The sequence below is a fragment of the Sycon ciliatum genome, chromosome 1 (genome assembly GCF_964019385.1).
Source record: "Sycon ciliatum chromosome 1, ocSycCili1.1, whole genome shotgun sequence".
NCBI lineage: Eukaryota > Metazoa > Porifera > Calcarea > Leucosolenida > Sycettidae > Sycon > Sycon ciliatum.
This window is the reverse complement of record NC_088643.1, coordinates 43,819,362-43,839,194: the sequence shown is the minus strand read 5'-3', so window position 1 is coordinate 43,839,194 and position 19,833 is coordinate 43,819,362. Positions and strand designations below refer to the sequence as shown.

The 19,833-nt window shown below is 45.4% G+C and overlaps 2 protein-coding genes across 2 annotated transcripts; one reads left to right on the top strand and one right to left on the bottom strand.

Annotated features, from left to right (window-relative positions):
* Nucleotides 1–1,635: 1,635 nt before the first annotated feature.
* On the top strand, nt 1,636–12,932 carry LOC135827642 (uncharacterized). Its single transcript, XM_065340101.1, has 13 exons — nt 1,636–1,915; nt 4,395–4,544; nt 4,773–4,908; nt 5,557–5,657; nt 6,724–6,923; nt 7,586–7,700; nt 7,969–8,108; nt 8,433–8,594; nt 8,912–9,064; nt 10,282–10,392; nt 10,901–10,957; nt 11,165–11,342; nt 11,669–12,932. Exons 1-13 carry the CDS (start codon nt 1,774–1,776, stop codon nt 11,833–11,835), a joined length of 1,812 nt encoding a protein of 603 aa, XP_065196173.1. The 5' UTR covers nt 1,636–1,773; the 3' UTR covers nt 11,836–12,932.
* Nucleotides 12,933–18,111: 5,179 nt separating this feature from the next.
* On the bottom strand, nt 18,112–19,827 carry LOC135827622 (large ribosomal subunit protein eL43-like). The gene is made up of 4 exons (XM_065340091.1): nt 19,742–19,827; nt 19,486–19,614; nt 19,305–19,393; nt 18,112–18,217 (listed from the first exon to the last, which is right to left on the bottom strand). The coding sequence occupies exons 1-4, from the start codon at nt 19,742–19,744 to the stop codon at nt 18,151–18,153; spliced, it is 288 nt and encodes a 95-aa protein (XP_065196163.1). The 5' UTR covers nt 19,745–19,827; the 3' UTR covers nt 18,112–18,150.
* Between the last annotated feature and the right edge of the window lie 6 nt (nt 19,828–19,833).

Below are 19,833 nucleotides of genomic sequence, written 5' to 3'. Positions count from 1 at the left end.
TTTGTTTGTTTCTCTCTGATACTGTACTGATGCCGGTACCTGTACCTCGATGTGTTCCTCTATCTGCAGTCGCCTTTAACCTTCGGTCAAGTTAACGTTTATTGTGCTCTATTTATCGTGCGAATCAAAATATACAATAATAACACAAGTCGTGCTAGAGTGACGACATGTGCGTGTAGTAGGGTTGATGCGATGGGTCGACGTTATAATTAGGTGGAACAGAACACACATTGGGCAGATTGATTGGGCATCATTGACTGTGCTCAGTCTAAACAGTGAACATAATAATTATCTCCAGTGACAGACTGTAGCGGCTAGCCTCCAATAGGTAGCTGGCACTAGTCGCTACTGCTTGTTTGACAGGTGCCGCCAGAACCCCTGTTGTGTCATGCTATAGATGCACATGCCCTGTTCTGGGGCATACTGAGGTACTTTGATTTTGTTGACTGCATGTAGACAGCATCCAATAGTAGTACTCGTAGACCTTGGCTCTTTGTAGTTCAACCACCATCGCATGGATCGATCGGTGACTATGCACTTGGAGGTTGGAATAGCCCGCGCTGAACAGATCTTGCCATGCCCCAGGGAGTGAACTCGCTTACTCGACTATCCCGGTTTTAGTTAACCAGCATGAGTGGTGCAATTTGTCCATACCATGTTGCGAGCTCACAGTTGTTTGGGCAGGTTTTGAGCTGCACCACGAAACAAAGCGAAATAACGGCGTGACTGTAGAGCAAGGAAGCGGCGAGACGGCACTTCCAGGACGAGACAGGCAGTAGAGATGTGTTCACAGCACGAGCAACCTCTCAAACCCTGCCCGGCGGTACTCCACAGTTACAAGAAAATGTCGGACTGGACGACGCGCCAATGCAAACCTGCTACATCCACCCAGGCAGATAGCTGCCAAACCAGGCCAATGTCGACCCACTGCATACCGGTATGTCAATGTCAAACAGATCCTGCAGGTGAAGACTGGGATGATATTGGCGTCCAGTGTACGGACACCAGTCACATTTCCTGCGTCTTTTGCAGCATACAGGATAGACTCATCACTGTAAAGTCCACTACTTCGTGATTTTTATTTGTAGAATACATGACAGGCGTATTCAGTGCGCCTCGCAGGACTGCGAGATGCTGCAGAAGACCAGTTTCGACCTTTCTGGACCGACATTCACCGACGGTGGGCTACACGATGCTGGAGGAACTAGATTCCAGTGAAAACCCAAGATTCCTTTGCTCCTGGACGCTCCGACGTGTTGTGATATCTGCCAGGTGCGCAGTAACTAGTATTTTCATCGCTATAGCGAGGACGACGCCGATCGGCAAACTCTCGCTCACAGCCATCACCAGCCTCTCAAATCCATCACTTGGCATCCCCCAGAGGTATAGGAGAAAGCCAAAACAGCTCTCAACAAACAAAAGCTAAGGACGATGGAAAGAGAGCATGTCAAAAAGAAGACGAACAGTATGAAGTTCAAATGGGTTTGAACACTCGTTCCACCAACTATACCACTTTCAATAAATCGTGACGCCATGGAGCCTTGAGTTGCTTATATCACCATGGCTACGAAATGGCGTGGATCAAGCACTTTTTTTAGTGACTTATTTATTTTTACTGGCACTTTCACATTTTTTAACAACAGTGGATCATTGTTTACAGCTACAATTGTATAAGGCTTTGCCCTGTTGTTTTTGCTTCGCTTCCCTGGTCATCTTCAGCTCAGTTTAACAGTTTATTAGATACATCGCGGTGCAGTAGGAAAGCGATCGGCCATGCCTGGAACAGGCGATACGCAGAGGCGCTATGAGCGTAAGCTGAAAAAACTTCAAGAGAAAAAGAAATTGGCGAAGAAACACACAAAGCTGCAAAAGGTGGTGGACAGGGAAGAGTCCAAGAAGAAGAGAAAGCGAGAGGGTAAGTCAAACCTTGCAATGCACTGACCGTGTCGATTAGTGAACTCGTGTTGTCCTTTGGCTCACCTAGCACGTGTACATTGTATTTCACATCAATCGATACAATTACCCACGTTATGATACTACATGTATTAGTATTATTGTAAGAAGATCATGCATAGCAGATGCTTGTACTTGCTACTTACTTATTTAGACTGGGCGACGAGGTTTTGTTGTGACCAACACTGCCCGGCTGTGCCTGGACCACGCAGCACAGCTTTTTCCCAAGCTAATATTGATAATAATATGCCAAAGGTGTGTGATGTCATATGGTCACGTACTACTGACAAAGCCAGGGTCCAACAGCCTTTATTGCGTATGCTCTATCTCTGCTTTGGTGGGGAATCTGTAAGGGCATGATTGATTGGGCGAATCCCGAGCGAGTGCGTTCTGAGTGAGCGTGAGCGTTTGGCCGAATCCCGAGTAGGTGTACTTGGAGTGCAATTCGACCACACCAGCCCCCACACATGGTGTGGCTGGAGTGGAAATCATTCAAATGGACTTTGAATGTTTGTACGATATGCTGACATTTTGCGTGCTACACCCTAAGGGCCTTGCTTTGTTCGATCAGGCCAGCATTGCTTGGACCACACTGCCTGCTCGCAGTCAATCCAGATTTGCCAATCAATGACACCCTAAGTTAGGGGGTGATTATATGTGCAGCTCCAGCCCGGGCTGGTCGACAGGCGGGCCAGCCCGCCTGCAACGGGATCTCGGGGTTATACACAAATCCACACAAAACCTGTGGTGCGTTTACATGGCAAGCGGGCTGGCCCGGCGAGGCGGGATCCCGCCTCGAGGCACCCGGGATCCCGGCTAGGCGGACCAGAAAAAGCACATATAAACAAACCAGCCCGGGCCAGAGTTGTATTATTATGGTATCGACACTGCGTTCATACTACAAAATAGGTACTTTTACCTCTTGAGGGAAGTTATAAAGAGGATTCCCGATATTGTCTTGAAAATCTATGAAGCTTTTTGTACAGCAACAAGAAGGACGTGCAATGAGCACTGTTTATTTGTCGACATGCATGATTTACATTAAAATGGAAGGGGAACTTCTTGCAAAATACTTTGATATGGACAGCTAAAAATGTGAAAAACAGGAAAAAGAAACGAGGTGATACAACACACCAAACATGTGTCACAGCGCGAAAAGAAATCAGCAGAAGAATACATTGTGTGAGAAAAAAAGTGTTTATGTTTATAAGTAATAACTTGAGTATGGCTTGCAGCCCTGCGTCTCAGCCCGGGGCAGCACATTACAGTCGTAGTGTGTTTGCTGCATACTCACAACGGGCTGGCGTGTGCTCAGCGCATATAAACTCACTGCGGGCTGGCGACCAGCCCCGCCTTGCACATGTAAACACCCTTGGCGGGCTGGCCCGCTCGCTCCAGCCCGGGCTGGAGTTGCACATATAAAAGGCCCCTTAGACTAGCAGATGAAGACCGGGGGGTGTCTTTTCGTGCAAGAATTCCTGAGCAAAAAGTTATTGAACAACAGGCTGGTCAAAACAGATCTCAGTTGCCTGCCATTATCGTACACCACTCAGGGGCGTCGGAAGCAGTTTAACATTGGTGCGGCGAAAGTGTGAGAGGGGGGGGGGGGGGTCCGGGGGTTGTCCCCCGGGATTTTTTTTGAAAATTGGGCCTAAAAGGCCATATTTTTAATGCTACCGAATAATATGAGAAATAAGAATATGCATGCTGATGACACACCGCATTGTCGATGTAAAACATGGTACCTGTACAAGAGTCGACAAGCCATCAACAAGGTTGAAAATGTTAAAAAAAAAAAAAAAAATCCAAAATTATTGGTGCGGCTTTGGCCGCACCTGCCGCACCGGTTCCGACGCCCCTGCCACTACAAGTACTCGAGCTGTCTGAGGAAGGAGACTACAGACATGTGCTGTATACCAATATTACGTGATCAGACGAAATCAGGCGTTCATGCACCAGTATATGTGTGGTGCACCTCTGTACACATCCCATGGATATCTATGCATATGCGAATATGTCAATACATGGCTGGTTGATCTTCGCCAATGGTCGCACCAAGCTAGCCAGCGGCGAAGCGAGGGCCCATGAACGCATGCTCTGTTGTTCATGACGTTGGATTTCATTTGCTATAACTGCCTTGATTAATATGCCCTGGGCAGCCATATGCTAGCATATATTGATAGTGACTCACTTGTATATCCCTGGATGTGCGCTGTACACACCAAACGTATCACACAAGCACACTTGCATATGCACACTCGTGTGTATCTACACGTGCGTACACACACACACACACACACACACACACACACACACACACACACACACACTGCACATATTGCACAACTCTTGTGACTGTAGTAAATGGTGGCATAGGCAGAGATGTTATACAGTCAGATTGATTCTGTTATTTTTACCTGTGATTTATTGTGTATGTTTAGCGGTTGCAGAGGAAGTAGCAGAAGCAGTAGCAGCGGCATCGGATTCGGAATCCGATAGTGGTAGCGCAGCCGCAACCTCCAGCTCTGCAGCAGAGGGTGGTGAAGCAGCGGCAACAGCAATGTCTGCCACGAGCGAGCCTTTCATTCCAGGTTTGTTACGGTCTGTGTGACTTGTCCCAGTTGGTTGGGCTGTTGAAGGCATGTCATGGGGCCAGTAACGATGGAGGGCAGTTCTTCTTCTGATTGCTATTGAATGTTCTCATTATCTGGTGTTAGATTGAAAGTGTTGTTGAGTGGTGTCTACTAGCTGGTGATGTTGTGGATGCCTTGGCTGTAGATTGCTTGCCACTTTTATTGCTGTTTGTTATGTTCATGTAGGTGAGCTGGATCGAAAGTTCACTTCACTGGTCCCACTTGGTGTGTCAGAACCTACAATGGCAGCCATTGAAGAGATGGGGTTCACGGAAATGACGGAGATACAGGCGAAAAGCATTGGTCCTCTGCTGAAAGGAATGTGAGTACATGACAAGTACAGGGCTGGATTGTCTTGATTGAATATTGGACAGATATGGTGAAGTAGAACGTCAAGAACCTACAGGCACTGGTTGTTCTAGGATAATTTTGTCTGGATGTGCCTGGGAAGATCTCATCGTCTTGCTTGTTGCTGATTTTGCTGCTGGTTGTGTTGGCAACGACTGTGGTGTTGTTTTTTTAATACCATTCTTAGTATTCTTAGCTGATGCAATAAAATAGCTGTTTTCTTACATGTTGGATGACCTGTGCAATTCCATCATATCTTACCAAAATTTGCTAATTGCTGGTTTTCGGTGGGTTCCCCTTTTCTTGCTCCTTCTGGTTTTGAAATTTTTGCTCCGGCGACTTGGTACGTTATTTTCCGTTTCCCATGCACATCATCATGTCTCTTGGTGTTTTTGAAAATCATGCTCCAATTTTTCGTACGGTAATTCCTCAGAAGTGGCCTTGAGTACGTTCTCGGCAACGTAGCGGGCCAGTTTCGAATGAACGACTTTTCCTACTAGTTGTGTAGCCGCTTTTTGGATTGATTTTAATTCAATGTGTGTGTGTGTGTGTGTGTGTGTGTGTGTGTGTGTGTGTGTGTGTGTGTGTGTGTGTGTGTGTGTGTGTTTGCATACATGTGCAGGGATGTGTTGGGTGCGGCTCGCACCGGCAGTGGCAAGACATTATCGTTCCTTATCCCTGTTGTCGAGCTGATGCGCAAGCTAAGTTTTATGCCACGTAACGGTAAGGATGATGTATTCTACTGCGCAACCGTTGTGTATTTGAATGTACGGTCAAGACAACCGCGGGAAATTATTTCCCGTCGTTCTCTTGACCGTACATGTACTTGTATTAAATTTTATTAACCCTTTACTGTCCGTACATACAAGCATCGATCCAATGGGATCGATGGGGTAGGCATTTTGAAATTATCGTAACTTGCTCAAATCTAGGTCTTTTGGAGAGATCGAAATATGTAGGTCGAAGAGAAAAGTCTCAGCTGTCGCCTCGAACAATTCCCGAAGCGCTACGAAGAGCGGTTGCTGAGTTATCGCACTCGTAATTCTGGTCCCGGGAAATGTGCGTTCAGAGCGCGATGCGCATGTCGACGGCTGGGATTTTCCCTGTTTACGTCACCTGTTGGCAAGGCTACACCGATTCAAATTCAAAAGTAGGTTCCCGGGAGTCTCTACGAAAATATTTGAGCTCGATACGAGCAACAGGGGTGACATGGTGGATTGAGATCGATCTCGAGCGTGAGCTCAGCGCTTTTGCGCGTTCCCTGGCTTGCAGCGCTGGACCAGTGCATCCTGTGGCGCCGAGTGTGGGCTCATTGCGTTCGTCTCGTCAAGACCTTTCCAGGATGCCCAAGATCGTGGAAATCGTCAAATTCAAACCAAAGTTATGTCAAATTTTAGTTTCAGATTTTGTGGTTGCGTGGCCTTGTATACATTTTAATCGGACAGTAAAGGGTTAAAATATCATCACACGCATGCATGCCACACTGTATTTGAAAGTGAGTTGGTTGTGTTTTGAGTGGACTTTGGAAGAGAATCTGAAGCTTTGATTTTTGGCCGCTGGTTCTTCACAGTGCATTAGTTGTGCATGACATGATTTGTAAGCATATGTCCGGAACTACAAGCACGGTGTATTTTACGTTTCTTTCATGGAATGTCTTTGCATGTCATGGCCAGAGCGGAACTCAATGATATTCCTCGTCTGCACGCCATGACATGGTGTGTAAACGTGTGTGCACGAGAAGGTTTGGACTCAATGCCTGTATCTACCCAACCACGTATGTTGTGCTTAGGAACGGGTACCATCATCATCTCGCCCACGCGTGAGCTTGCTCTGCAAATATTCGGTGTACTCCGTGAGCTCATGGAGAAGCACAAGCAGACATATGGCATCATCATGGGCGGCGCAAATCGCAAGTCCGAAGCAGAGCGGTTACAGAAAGGTGTCAACATTCTTGTTGCCACGCCTGGCCGGTTGCTTGATCATTTGCAGGTACGTTACTTGTAGGTTGCACTACTACAATGCACTTTTGTTTTCTTTCAGTCATCAACAGCATCACTGCAGGTGATATGAGGGAGGTTTAGTCCCACGTAATCTGTGTGTACCACGTGATATTTAGTGACCCACGTACAGACGTTTTCTGATTCACGACATACCGTGTATGGAGGCTCACCCACGTTCCGCCAGAACGTGGGTGAAGTTCCCCCAGAACGTGGGTGAAGTTCCGCCAGAACGTGGGTGAAAATCAGAATGGAGCGCATTGTGCAAGCTGTGAGGGTGCTCAGCTCAAGAAGTTTCCGAAGCACGACATCAAAATATTCGATGAGCTTTGAAGCTTCGTCTTCGACCAAGTTTGGGCCTTTCGCTTCATGCTTTTGTTTGTTCCGTGTGACTAAAGACAACATTGCGGACGTGGGTCCATTGCATGAACTTTACGTGTATCACCCACGTTCCCGTATCCGTTACGTGGGACTAAACCTCCCTATTATTTGGAACCCTTCCACCAATGTTTACGGGTTGTGATTGATATGACATCTATGTATGCATGCTTCAGAGGTGTAGTATCTATGAACAGTTAGTGCCAGAAGCTTGCCTTTCGTTGATGTTGGGTCTCACCTCGGTTACAACCTATTTTCATTATGTTTTGGTTTCAGAACACCCATGGCTTCAACTTCAAGAACATGAAAGCTCTTGTCATTGATGAAGCTGACCGAATACTGGAAATTGGATTTGAGGAGGAGATGAAGCAGATTATTCGACTTTTACCGAGTAAGTTGAATCTCACCTTATCCCTGAATTTCGCTAGGTAGAGTCATTGGGAAATGGCTGAGGACTGGCACTGTTTCGATGTCCTTTGTTTCACTGTGCATACTTTGCAGTGTGGGGGGGGGGGGGGGGGTGCGCACATGGATGTATGTTAATGTGTCGTAATGCATGCCTACGCTGATATGCTTAATGTGCAAGCAGTCCGAACTTGTGTGCTCGTGCTATTTCTGAATTGTGTGATGTGTGTCCACCTGTGAATCGTTCCCGACAGAGCGGCGGCAGACTATGCTGTTTTCAGCCACTCAAACCCGCAATGTTAAGGACTTGGCAAGGATCTCCCTGAGCGAGGCTCCCCTGTACGTAGGTGTTGATGATGACAAGGATGCATCAACGGTGGATGGTTTAGAGCAGGTTAGTACGTTCTTAGAGAGCATCTGCAAGCTTCAAATCTTGTTATTTCGCTGTGGCACAAGTTTCAGTAGTTTTGCTGTAAAAACGTGTAGTGCTAGTGTCATCATACAGTGTAAGAACACGATAGGTAGACTTGGAAACGAAAATATTTTGTATAGTTTACTGTCTTTATTGTGCGTTTCGCTTTGGCTTGATGCTGGTGCTATGGAATTCTCATCTCTGAGTTTTGGCGGCGTGTTGCAATGTTTGTGATTTGAGTACGCACTTTAATTTACTCATCGCTTTATCAGAGTTTTTGGTTTTGCAATGTTTGTCTCCTTCCAGGGTTATCTTGTGGTGCCTTCCGAGATGCGGTTTCTGATGCTGTTCACTTTCTTGAAGCGTAACCAGGACAAGAAAGTCATGGTATTCTTCTCCTCGTGCAATGCAGTCAAGTATCACTCCGAGTTGCTCAACTACATTGACATCCCTGTCATGGATATTCACGTGAGTGATTACCTGTACTGCTGTAGTGTCATTTCCTTTGTAGACTGCCGGCTGTGAGTCTCATGCACACTGGGCAATTTGCTGGCCCTGGTTTGGCTTTGTTTTCTTCTCCTTTCAAAACTTGACTGCAAACTGTTAATGTTTTATATCCACATCATCCATGTTGCCGGCGGCCTATTCTGCTGTGTATACCAGTCATTACCTTGTTCTCCATTAGCATGTGTACTTGTAGTTGATCATGAGTTTGAGCTGACAGTCGCCTGACCCTCAGGTATGTTCTTTCTGCCTCTGCTCTGATATGCTAACTCCAACTGCAGGGTAAGCAGAAGCAGAACAAGCGTACGAGTACGTTTTACTCGTTCTGCCAGGCTGAGAAGGCCATTCTTCTGTGCACGGACGTGGCAGCGCGAGGTTTGGACATTCCTGAAGTGGACTGGATAGTGCAGTTCGATCCTCCGGATGACCCCAAGGTATGTAGTGTATGCACTCTGTAGAGGAAGGATTTATTCTTTGAGATGGTAGAGTCGATGGGTGGGGCTGCAGTCTTGCAATGCTGCACAATAGTAATACCCCTAAATTCCTATTCTGTTCTTTGAGTAAACGTAGCTATGAGTTGGTTTGCCTGAAAATTTGAGCTTTGGATTTCATCTGCCAAGTACGCTCAGATATGAGGGTACTGTAAAGAGAGAAATTTTCGCTAGAGATTATATTTTGCTATTTTCGTGGCCATCACACATTTGCGAATATAAATCGTCGCACACTGCTCTGTGCATTGATTGTATACAGTACAAGATAAGACTGAAGAGATAAAATCGCAAAAGTTTCTCGTCCTGAACGAGCACAATTCTTGAAAACGCGAACTTTGTGCGCCGCAAACATTTGTCGCTTTACAGTACATGTATATCCAATAGTAGAGAGGTTCCGCACTACGTAAAGTTGAGCAACTTTACGTTAGTGGGCGGGAAAAACCCGTGAATTTGCGAGTTTGCACTCCACTTACGGAAAGTTGTCTACGTAGAGTACGTAGATAGGGCTCTGATAACGTAGCTGGTCCGTAAGTGGATTGGGGTGCGAATTTATGACTCTCCCCAGGTCGATCTGGTCGTACACTGCCGCGTTCGGAGTTGCCAAGGGCAGCTACGTGATTTGAAAACTCCGTATGGCGGAACCCAGATGCGCATGCAGTTTACGTAAGACTTTCCGTAGATCAACTACGTTTTTTACTCACGTACTTATGTTATGCGGAACCTCTCTAGTGTGAATATAAACCGTACATTCTGCGTTCACTTCACCACCACCATAAACGTACAGTTTAGCAAGCCGGAAATTTCTTATTTTGCATTTTTTGAGAAAATCCAAGAAATCCAAAAAGGAAAATATCTTCAGGGTGATCATTTCAAAACAAAAATGCCAGCAAACATTGGGCAATATAGTTCAAAGCTAAATATCAACATGGATCAAGCAAATATTGGTCATCACTGCTGCACAGAGCTGAGGCTGTCACCTTGCAGGGCATCAACAACGCTGGTAACATGGGTGCCTTGGAGGTGGTACTGGGTTCGACAGATATGGTGTTGTTTTGAGTATGAATTAACGAACATGGCCTTTTCAAGTAGTTCAGTATGATCAACTGATGTTTGTTGTGCACACACACACACACTCTCTCTCTCTCTCTTTCATTGAATAGGAGTACATTCATCGAGTTGGCAGAACTGCACGCGCTGGCACCAAGGGCAATGCTCTGCTCTTTTTGCTGCCCGAAGAGCTCACATTCCTGTTCTTCTTGCGGCATGCTAAGGTATGTCATTGTTGACGCATATTTATTGCCATGGCCTCTACTACCCTTTAGCTTTACCTCTGTACTTTAGGTTTGCTTGTTTTATTTTCATGGTGAGGCTAATTCTGAGAATCACTCTGTCCACAGGAGCGGCAGTTGAGACTCCGAATACGATTTTTCCAGTGCATCATTTCTAGATTTACCATAGTTACAAGCAGTATTTGAACGGAAGGATGACACCTTTAGCATAACTAAGATCAGAGGCCTCATTGCCTGGAGCAGTTATCGTATTTTCCGCAGCACATGTATAAGCTGCACTTCAAACACTTGTAATTCAGCCCAAAAACGCCAGTGCGGCTTATACTGCGATGGTCAAATGAATGGTGATAATTATATTATAGGGTTGATGTCTGTATTTTGTGACAAAAATCTGGGTGCGGCGTATGCTCTGGAAAAGACTTTAGCTGTCTGCAGAATTCTGTAACTAGGATTGATAGGTGTGTCCATGTGTTTTTGTTTGTTTGTTTAGGTACCGCTAAATGAGTATGAAGTTGCACCTAAGAAGGTCAAAAACATTCAGTCACAGGTAAGCCGTGGACACGAACAACACACGCAGCAGATTGCACTGTTCTTGGTGCATGATCTACACGCAAATGTCATGTAAATACAGTGCCGGCGGTGTGGCTTGCATCGGGATTGCGTTGCGACTTTCAATCTGCTGGCTCTGTTTCATGTGTTGTATAATTATACATTCCAGCGGTCAACAAGTGGTTTTCTCTTTTTCTCACCTTAGCTGGAGAGACTGATTGAGAAGAATTTCTACCTCAATCAGTCTGCGAAGGAAGCTTACAAGTCCTACTTGCGGGCATACGCTTCGCATGGACACAAATCAGCATTCGATGTCGACAAGCTCGACCTGCAGCGTGTGGTGAAAGCGTTTGGCTTCTCCGTTCCGCCTCGCGTCAATCTAGGTATGTGTGTGTGTGTGTGTGTGTGTGTGTGTGTGTGTGTGTGTGTGTGTGTGCGTGCGTATGTCTGTGGGGTGTGCACTGCTTGGTTCAGTGATGGTGGATCATAGCATATCTGAAAGGGGATGGCGTCTGGCCATTGTAGGCTTCCCAGTAAGGAGACTCAGGATGTATTGTATGTAAAATGTGTATTGCACTGTGAGTATGAATTTGCTGCGCACGCTGTAGTGTAGTATATGCCCTGTATTGGAGAGGATGGTATTGTTTCTATTTGTTTTTGCGTTAGTTTCTTATGTCACTCTGCCAATTCTCATTTTCTGTTCCTTCAGGCGTGCACAGTAGCAAAGGCAGCCGAATCCAGCGTCGTGGTGGTGGCGGCGGCTTTGGCCAAGGCTACCGGGAGTCTGGAAAGCAATCTGTCAAGTCCAAGCTGTACCGCCCTGGAGGTGGCAAGCACCCGGCACAAGCAGCTGGAAAGCGCCAGTTTTCAAGATAGGGACCGCTGACTTGCGCTATTAGACATCCTTAGCAAAAGTACGATAACGCTAACTTTTACGGTACTCACTCCCAGCCGTGACAAAAGACGTTATCAGATAACGGAAAAACGTTACAGAGCTCAAAATAACGGGCCGACGTTCGTTATGGAAATTCTGCAAAAAATGCAAAAACTCGCATTGTTTTGTAACTGGCGGGAGATAAAAAGCACGTCGTGCAGATCGAGATGAGATCGAGAGTCGAGATTGCTTCCTCTTGTGACATTTAGCTTTTTTGGCGAGTTTTGCCTTTCAGTTGACAATTTCTGCGTTTTCTGCTTCGTGCCTTTCTCCCTCTATCCCATCTGGGAAACAAAGGACCAGTTCCACGGCACTCCTGAGGAAGAAATTCATCGGCCTCTCCCAGACGTGCTGGAGCTGGAGAACCCTTACAGTCTTCGGTGCTGCGTTTAGGAAAGGGTTTCCAAGGACCTGGGAACAGCGAAAACTCATTTTCGCCGTGCTTTTGCTATTCCAGAGTAAAAGACCTCGCCAAGGTATTCTTTCGGAACGACATCAAACTAATCCCTGGTTCAAAATTTTGAATTTCCCGCATCTGTTTCCACGAAAATTCATATCGCCATGGTTGTCACGACTACTTCGTCTCAACTATAACGTACTTTGTGCTAAGGGAAAAGTCAGCTTGAACGATCCGAAGTACGGAAAGGTTTGCGTTTACGTTAGCGTTTTTTTAGCTAAGGATATCTATTGATTCACCGTTTCGGCTGGAAGCGGCGTACTGTCTATAAAAAGTCTACCTTTGTACAAAACACATGATGTACATAAAATCTTGAACATAACAATAGTTTGTGATTCGTGTTATTGGTTGTTGGGAGGATCTAGTTTTTTCTTCTTCTTTTTTTCTGATCTATGTCTAACAGTGATATGTAACACATACTAGTACTGCAATCATGCTGACGAGGAGGGTTGCTCCTGATATGAAACGTAGAAATGTTCACACATTTTAGGCTTGTATATACTAACCACGGAGTAATAAGAATACCTTTACTTTTAACGTACTACCGGTGCATGTACAATCATGTAGTGCTTTACGACTCCAGCCGATGTGTGACTGGCAGTGCCATCCGCCTTCTAACCCCGCTGCGGATACATTTAACTGCCACACATGTTCATGTGGTGTCAGAGCTTCTTTTGGCAGTAACAAAAGGCTTTTCGGATAATCTCTGTAGAGCTGCACCAAGAGTGAATTGTATGTATGTATGTATCTTTACTTATATTATAAAAGAGAGGCACCTGTGACGTGTGTCTGTGTGTGTGTCACGCTCCTTATAAAGAAGAGGCACCTGTGACGTGTGTTTTTGTGTCACGCTGAAGCGCTGCGGAGCAGCGCTGCCCTGAGCACGCGAAGCGTGCGAACAGTGTAGCACAGTGTAGCTAGCGGCCGCAGAAGCACTGAGCACGCGAAGCGTGCGAATCGTGTAGCTAGCGGAAGCAGCCACAGAAGCACTGAGCACGCGAAGCGTTCGAATCGTGTAGCCACCACCGTGCACCACGCGCTGAGCACGCGAAGCGTGCGAACAGTGCTAGTGTATATGTAGCCTGTAGGTACGGTGGCATGGTAGCGCTTATACTGTACTGACACGATCAGTACGAGTACATGTAGCAGTAGCAGCCGCGCGCAGAAGCACTGAGCACGCGAAGCGTGCGAATCATGTAGCCACCTAGCCTATAGGCCATAGGTAGCACTAGCAGCCGCACAAGCGCTGCGGACCACGTGAACCGTTCTCTGCAAATAGAAACATCTGCAAAAAAAGGATACAAAAGATCTGCACTGACTGCACTCTGCATCTGATCTGCAGTGAAGAGCGCATCGCACTTTTGTTCGTAAGTTTATGAATTTTTTGAGCCGCTTCATCCGCCACCAGGTGATGGACAACCCTGACCAGCCTCCCGAAGGTGTAACAGACGTCCCTCCTTCTCTTTCCAATGATGAAGAACCTCCCTCACCAGGACTTCAGCGGTCTGGCCACCACCACGTGCTGAGCACGTGTGCTGTTCATGTACTTGCTTCACCCGCATGCCACATTCGGCCAGGCAACGCTGGCGGGGGTGCTGCTAGTGTATGTATATTTTTATTTGAATTCGCAAGTACACACGGGCTACAAGCCCAATTACATGGAAGCGAATGCCATAATGAGGCCAATTAAGAAAAAAAAGGTGGAGGAAGGAGGAGGACGGTAGCAAAGCAACAGGGAGGACAATTCAGGACCAAAATCAACAATTGCACAAATGTGAGAGCACCTGAGACTGAGGGTACCTGTGGAGCGATAAAATGCCAAGCAAACAGAAGAAAGGAAATCACAAGCCAATACACGCTAAACTTTTTTAAATTACCAGTACATGTGTGTACGTGCAACCAGTAGTCCAGAATACGTCTGACCACTCGATGGTACGTGTAGATCTACAAGGCGCATTGCATCGTCAAAATGCCATCAACTTGAAATTCTGTGGGGACAAAGTGGAGTTGCACACTCTTGCAAGTCGGAAAGTTTTTGATGCGACCAGTTTTCCGAGGCCGGAGCAAGCAGAACATGGTCTGGCCGATCCTGAACAGGTGCAGTGCCAACCAAACGCACAGTTTTGGTGAATCCTGTTCCAACGTTAGGTTGGGACTTCCAAACACGCACGGGTGTGTTTCGTTGGTAGTTTCCCGGACTGTCCCCTTGGAAAAACGCGATTTCGCGGCCGCGCAAATTTCGCAGAAATTGCCATCATCCGCGGAATCCACACTTTTGCCTGCGGATGTGAATTTTTTAGGGTAAATTAGTAAAATTACTACTCAGAAAGCAGCAGAAAAACTACTCTGCGATCTGTTTATTATTATTATTATTAAATTTTTAATAGGTAATTGATCACATCGCTCTTGAAAGTGTAGGGACATGTTCAATTGGTAAGGATCAGGGAGTCGTAAAATATTTTACGACTCCCTGGTAAGGATCGGGATCCAGATCTCAGATCCGTCGGATCCTTCAGAGTCAACTGGACACTTTTCTGGGCGTTGACTGTTGCCATGCTGACGAAGTAATAAAAAGTCGCACTCACCGCACCAGTTGTACAAAAAGTCAACAAGCTCTATCTCGATCCACGTGTACGTGTGCGTACCACAATGTGTACAAACACGATTTTTACCCGCCATGTACGCATAAAGGTCACATTCGGATCCGCTCAACCCTGCTCCCCGAGGTGGGTTGACCGGATCCGGATTTGACCAATCGAAAGGGTGCGAATCCAGTGGATCCGGTGGATCGGGATCCCGATCCTACCAATCGAACAGGCCCTAGGTGAGTGCAGGTCTCTCCAATCTCCAACAAGATTCTTCACTCTCATTCAGTTCGTGACTGCACAGGATAGTAGATATCCTTAGCTAAAAAAACGCTAACGTAAACGCAAACCTTTCCGTACTTCGGATCGTTCAAGCTGACTTTTCCCTTAGCACAAAGTACGTTATAGTTGAGACGAAGTATTCGTGACAACCATGGCGATATGAATTTTCGTGGAAACAGATGCGGGAAATTCAAAATTTTGAACCAGGGATTAGTTTGATGTCGTTCCGAAAGAATACCTTGGCGAGGTCTTTTACTCTGGAATAGCAAAAGCACGGCGAAAATGAGTTTTCGCTGTTCCCAAGTCCTTGGAAACCCTTTCCTAAACGCAGCACCGAAGACTGTAAGGGTTCTCCAGCTCCAGCACGTCTGGGAGAGGCCGATGAATTTCTTCCTCAGGAGTGCCGTGGAACTGGTCCTTTGTTTCCCAGATGGGATAGAGGGAGAAAGGCACGAAGCAGAAAACGCAGAAATTGTCAACTGAAAGGCAAAACTCGCCAAAAAAGCTAAATGTCACAAGAGGAAGCAATCTCGACTCTCGATCTCATCTCGATCTGCACGACGTGCTTTTTATCTCCCGCCAGTTACAAAACAATGCGAGTTTTTGCATTTTTTGCAGAATTTCCATAACGAACGTCGGCCCGTTATTTTGAGCTCTGTAACGTTTTTCCGTTATCTGATAACCAGGGAGTCGTAAAATACTTTTTACGACTTTTTACGACTCCCTGCTGATAACGTCTTTTGTCACGGCTGGGAGTGAGTACCGTAAAAGTTAGCGTTATCGTACTTTTGCTAAGGATGTCTAGTGTGAAAAGTGTTCCGTGGCATATCCTCTACGGTACGAGGAGGGTGACAAACTTGCAGAAAGTGTCGCAGAAAAACCCCGTTTCCCCCACGGAATTTTGAATTATTGGCCGCGTTTTCCCAAAGGGACAGGATTCTGTATCTTTCTACTTGTAATCGCATATTTCGTCACCTGGTGTGATGTTTGCCTGCCACTGTTGTGCTTCCCAATAAATACTGTGTATGAAATATCGTAGTCTTGTATAAAAGCCGTGGCTTCTATGACTTTCTTGGTGAAATTTTGCAGGCTTCTATACAAGACAGGTATTTCTACAGTCCATTTCAAAACTATAGACGCGTAGGGTTTTTGAAATATTTCAAATTTGGCTGGAACTTTTTGAGAATAGTTTTCGGAATATTGCTCAGGACCGCTCCACAATTACTCTCATATAGTTTCTAAACGATTGGAGAACAGACGCCCAATTTGGAAAAATTTATGCACAAAGTGATCACAGATTTTATGTGGTATAGATGCTGGCATAACGGTTTTTGCCTAGGTACGCGGCTATAGTTTTGAAATGGACTGTATGTATGTCAACACTAAAACCAGGCTTATGTGTGATTTGATGGGCCCAAATTGCGGCTTCTATTCAAGTGCGGCTTTTATACAAGACTCTACGGTACTCCTTTAGGGAAAAGTGCAGTGGTATTATTGAGTCGAAACAAATTCTTTTGAATTCGATACCGTTGATGGTGTGTGGTCACTAGGGGTGAAACGATTAGTTCGAATATTCGAGTATTCGTTCAAAAATTTCAAACGAGCGAGTATTCGAAATTTTACACTCGATCGTTTTTTAGTGGCATTCTATTTTCAAAAACCTTTGTTGTACCGCTCGTCCACTGGTAATCCTGTCCCTCCAGAAAGTTGCGGAGACATTTCGGAAATATCGCGGAGAAAGTTGCGAGGTAAAATTGCGGAAATTGCGGCCGATATTGGTACATGTACTGTAATGAGGTACAATGCACGAGTCGTAAAGCATAAATCATGCGTGACAAAACAGAACGTGTGCTGCGCTGTAATCGATTGCGACTGTGTTCAGCTGATTGACAGGAGCTTGCAAGACAGCTTTCCTCCATCCTCGGACAACACTCGACGCAAGCCTTATTTTGTGACTTGTCAGCCACTGATTAGCCCAGAAACTTCTCCATTCTGGTGTTGATCTCGCAAGTAAACTACTAACGAGCTTGAAGAAGTAAACAACATCAAAGAATGACTCGAATATCGCGGTTGCTTTTCGAAATATCGTGGATATCCCGGACTTTTGTTCAAATCGCGGCCGCGGAATCGCAAGTTCCTGGAGGGACAGCTGGTACATGATATGCATGCATTATGCATGCCTTTGAGTCAGTATTTTATGACTTGGACGGTGCGATCACCACGGCAAGTAACGTTAGCTACAATTGTAGTTAGTTATGAGATATGAAAATACTGATGAAAATCGTTACTTTACACTCTGTACAAGACGTTGGCGACTTTTGTTCAATGTTCACAGATAATTTCTTCCAAATTGGTCGAGAACTCACAAATCTAGCGCGTTTGAATTTTGGTAAAATACTCGAAATAATCAGATACTCGATCGAATATCATTAATGAGTGATCGATTGGTCAAAATAGATACTCGTTTCACCCCTTGTGGTCACTGATGAGTGTGGGTATTTATCAAAGGTCAATATGATCAAGTCTTAGCAAAAATTCGCACTGGATCGAATGCAAAAACTACTACAGTAGTCACGTGTGGAAGAACGTCCAGCCTGAAATGCTAAGACTGACGGCGGTGTTGGTTTTCCGGCAGCTTTTGGGATGCAATCATATGATCCAGTACAAATAGTGTCTAAGAACACGCTATAACATACAAATAGTGACATTTTGATATGCAAGAGTTCGTCGTGCAATGTCACGTGATGCGGATGACACAGGCAGCATACCTGGAGTTTCTAAATGCACAGAAATTGTGCAACATGCACACACACGAGAAGCATACTGCACTCTACCAAGCACCCTAGTCACAGACCAGTGGGCCTCGAACACCACACGCCAAGACAAACAACCGATCATAGTGTTACGGCAGCGGTTTCTTTATTGGAATACAATTATGCATTCTCACGGGCTTCGCGCAGACGGCGGATGGCAGAGCGAACGGTCGCTGCGGTGGTAGTGCTACAGAAGCAAAGAGAAAGAAAAGACAGACAATTAGAATACTAGTAAACATCCTGTAACCTTGGTGCAAATTTAAAAGTACGCTATAGAATGTAGATTCTACACATACCACAGCCTGTCAGGATGCCTCTCAGGTTTACAACTTTACATGCATACAACAGGAAGTTTACACCGATCTGGACAAACGGTTGGTACATTCTTCGCAGATGCAATAAAGGCCAGGGATACAGAATTTATAAATCTCGTGAACTAATAATAGACTCGGATGGAGAGCCAAGGATTAAAATTTAAAGGATCAAAATGTTACATGTTATCCGTAGTTTGTGTCCAACACTAACAGCAAGATGTTGCGTAGTCTGAAAGTGCAACCGCTAGCACAATACTGACTGATGTGATACTGACATTCAACAACCTGATGTTAAGCTCTATATCACGCCTTGGAGTCGCAAACCAACAGCCGTCCAACTTGGAAGGTGTCAGTATCACAGTCAGTGTTGTGCTAGCTGTTGCACTTTCTGACTACACAACATCTTGCTTATAACTGTTAGTGTTAGACACAAAATACGAATAACATGTAACATGTTGGTCCTTCCTTTAAAATTTGAAAAATGCAGATATTGATAGCAACAGGATGGGCAGTTTTAATTAACAAAAACAGACTAACTGCCCATGGAAAAGGAACACGTGAACATCAGTAATATGATATAGTGCTAGTAGTAGTAGTCCCACCAGGGCCATGATCAATGTAACATCGACATGTAAAATTGTCGATTTGTTCAATACACATTCATAATTATGACTTTATAGACAAAACTGCCAGTTACAGAAATGAATAGTCGATTAATGAAAATGGTAGGGACTACTACCTCTTGGCAGTATGGACTACGATGCGCGCATGACCTTTACTCAATAGTGGGCAAGGTACTAAATTTCTACAGTTGAATTCAAATAATAATAAATAATTGACGAACTAAATCAATTCTCAATTTGATGTTGAGAAAATCGCATGACACGGGACAGCGAAAAGTAGGTATCAAAATATTCTAAGCATGGACAACGAACAACAGCACTCAATGTCATTACATACCTCACTGTCCATGCACCGCCGGCAATGGTCTTCCTGCAGGTCTTACGGTTGCAAACCCAGATTCCAACACACTTTCGCTTGAGGGATTCCTAGGACATCAAGAAATAATTATATCAATCAGAAATCAGTTTTCTGTTCTGCTAGTTCTGATAGGGATCGACCAATATTTATCGATACGTACTTTTCCGCAGAAAGGGCAGGAGTATTTCGAATGCTGCGAAATCTCCATCTTCTTTATCTGCTTCCTAAGTGAAGCACCATATCTGGTACCATACTTGCCGACGACTCCGACCTTCTTAGTCCGCTTTGCCTATGATTTACACAGCATAACAGCATCCCCAGTCAAACAAAGGCACAATCTCCTTCTCCACAAGGCAGTTTTCAGACAGCTCCATTCTTCAAGGTACAAATCTCAGGCCAAAATTCGCACAACTCACCATTGTGAGATTAGTTGCCGAAAGGAGGAAGATGGCGCAGCGCGCATGCGCATATCACGCGCCGGGCAAGGAGAGTTCGTGCCTAGCAACGG

Bases quoted from the DNA above. Each gene is read 5' to 3' on its own strand.
- LOC135827622 (XM_065340091.1), bottom strand. The intron at 19,394-19,485 runs GTACGTATCGAT...TTGATGTCCTAG, and splicing joins CCTGCCCTTTCTGCGGAAAA to GAATCCCTCAAGCGAAAGTG. The intron at 18,218-19,304 runs GTATGTAATGAC...TTGCTTCTGTAG, and splicing joins GGCGGTGCATGGACAGTGAG to CACTACCACCGCAGCGACCG.
- LOC135827642 (XM_065340101.1), top strand. From the start codon at position 1,774: ATGCCTGGAACAGGCGATACGCAGAGGCGCTATGAGCGTAAGCTGAAA. The intron at 6,924-7,585 runs GTACGTTACTTG...TTTTGGTTTCAG, and splicing joins GGTTGCTTGATCATTTGCAG to AACACCCATGGCTTCAACTT. The intron at 9,065-10,281 runs GTATGTAGTGTA...TTCATTGAATAG, and splicing joins ATCCTCCGGATGACCCCAAG to GAGTACATTCATCGAGTTGG.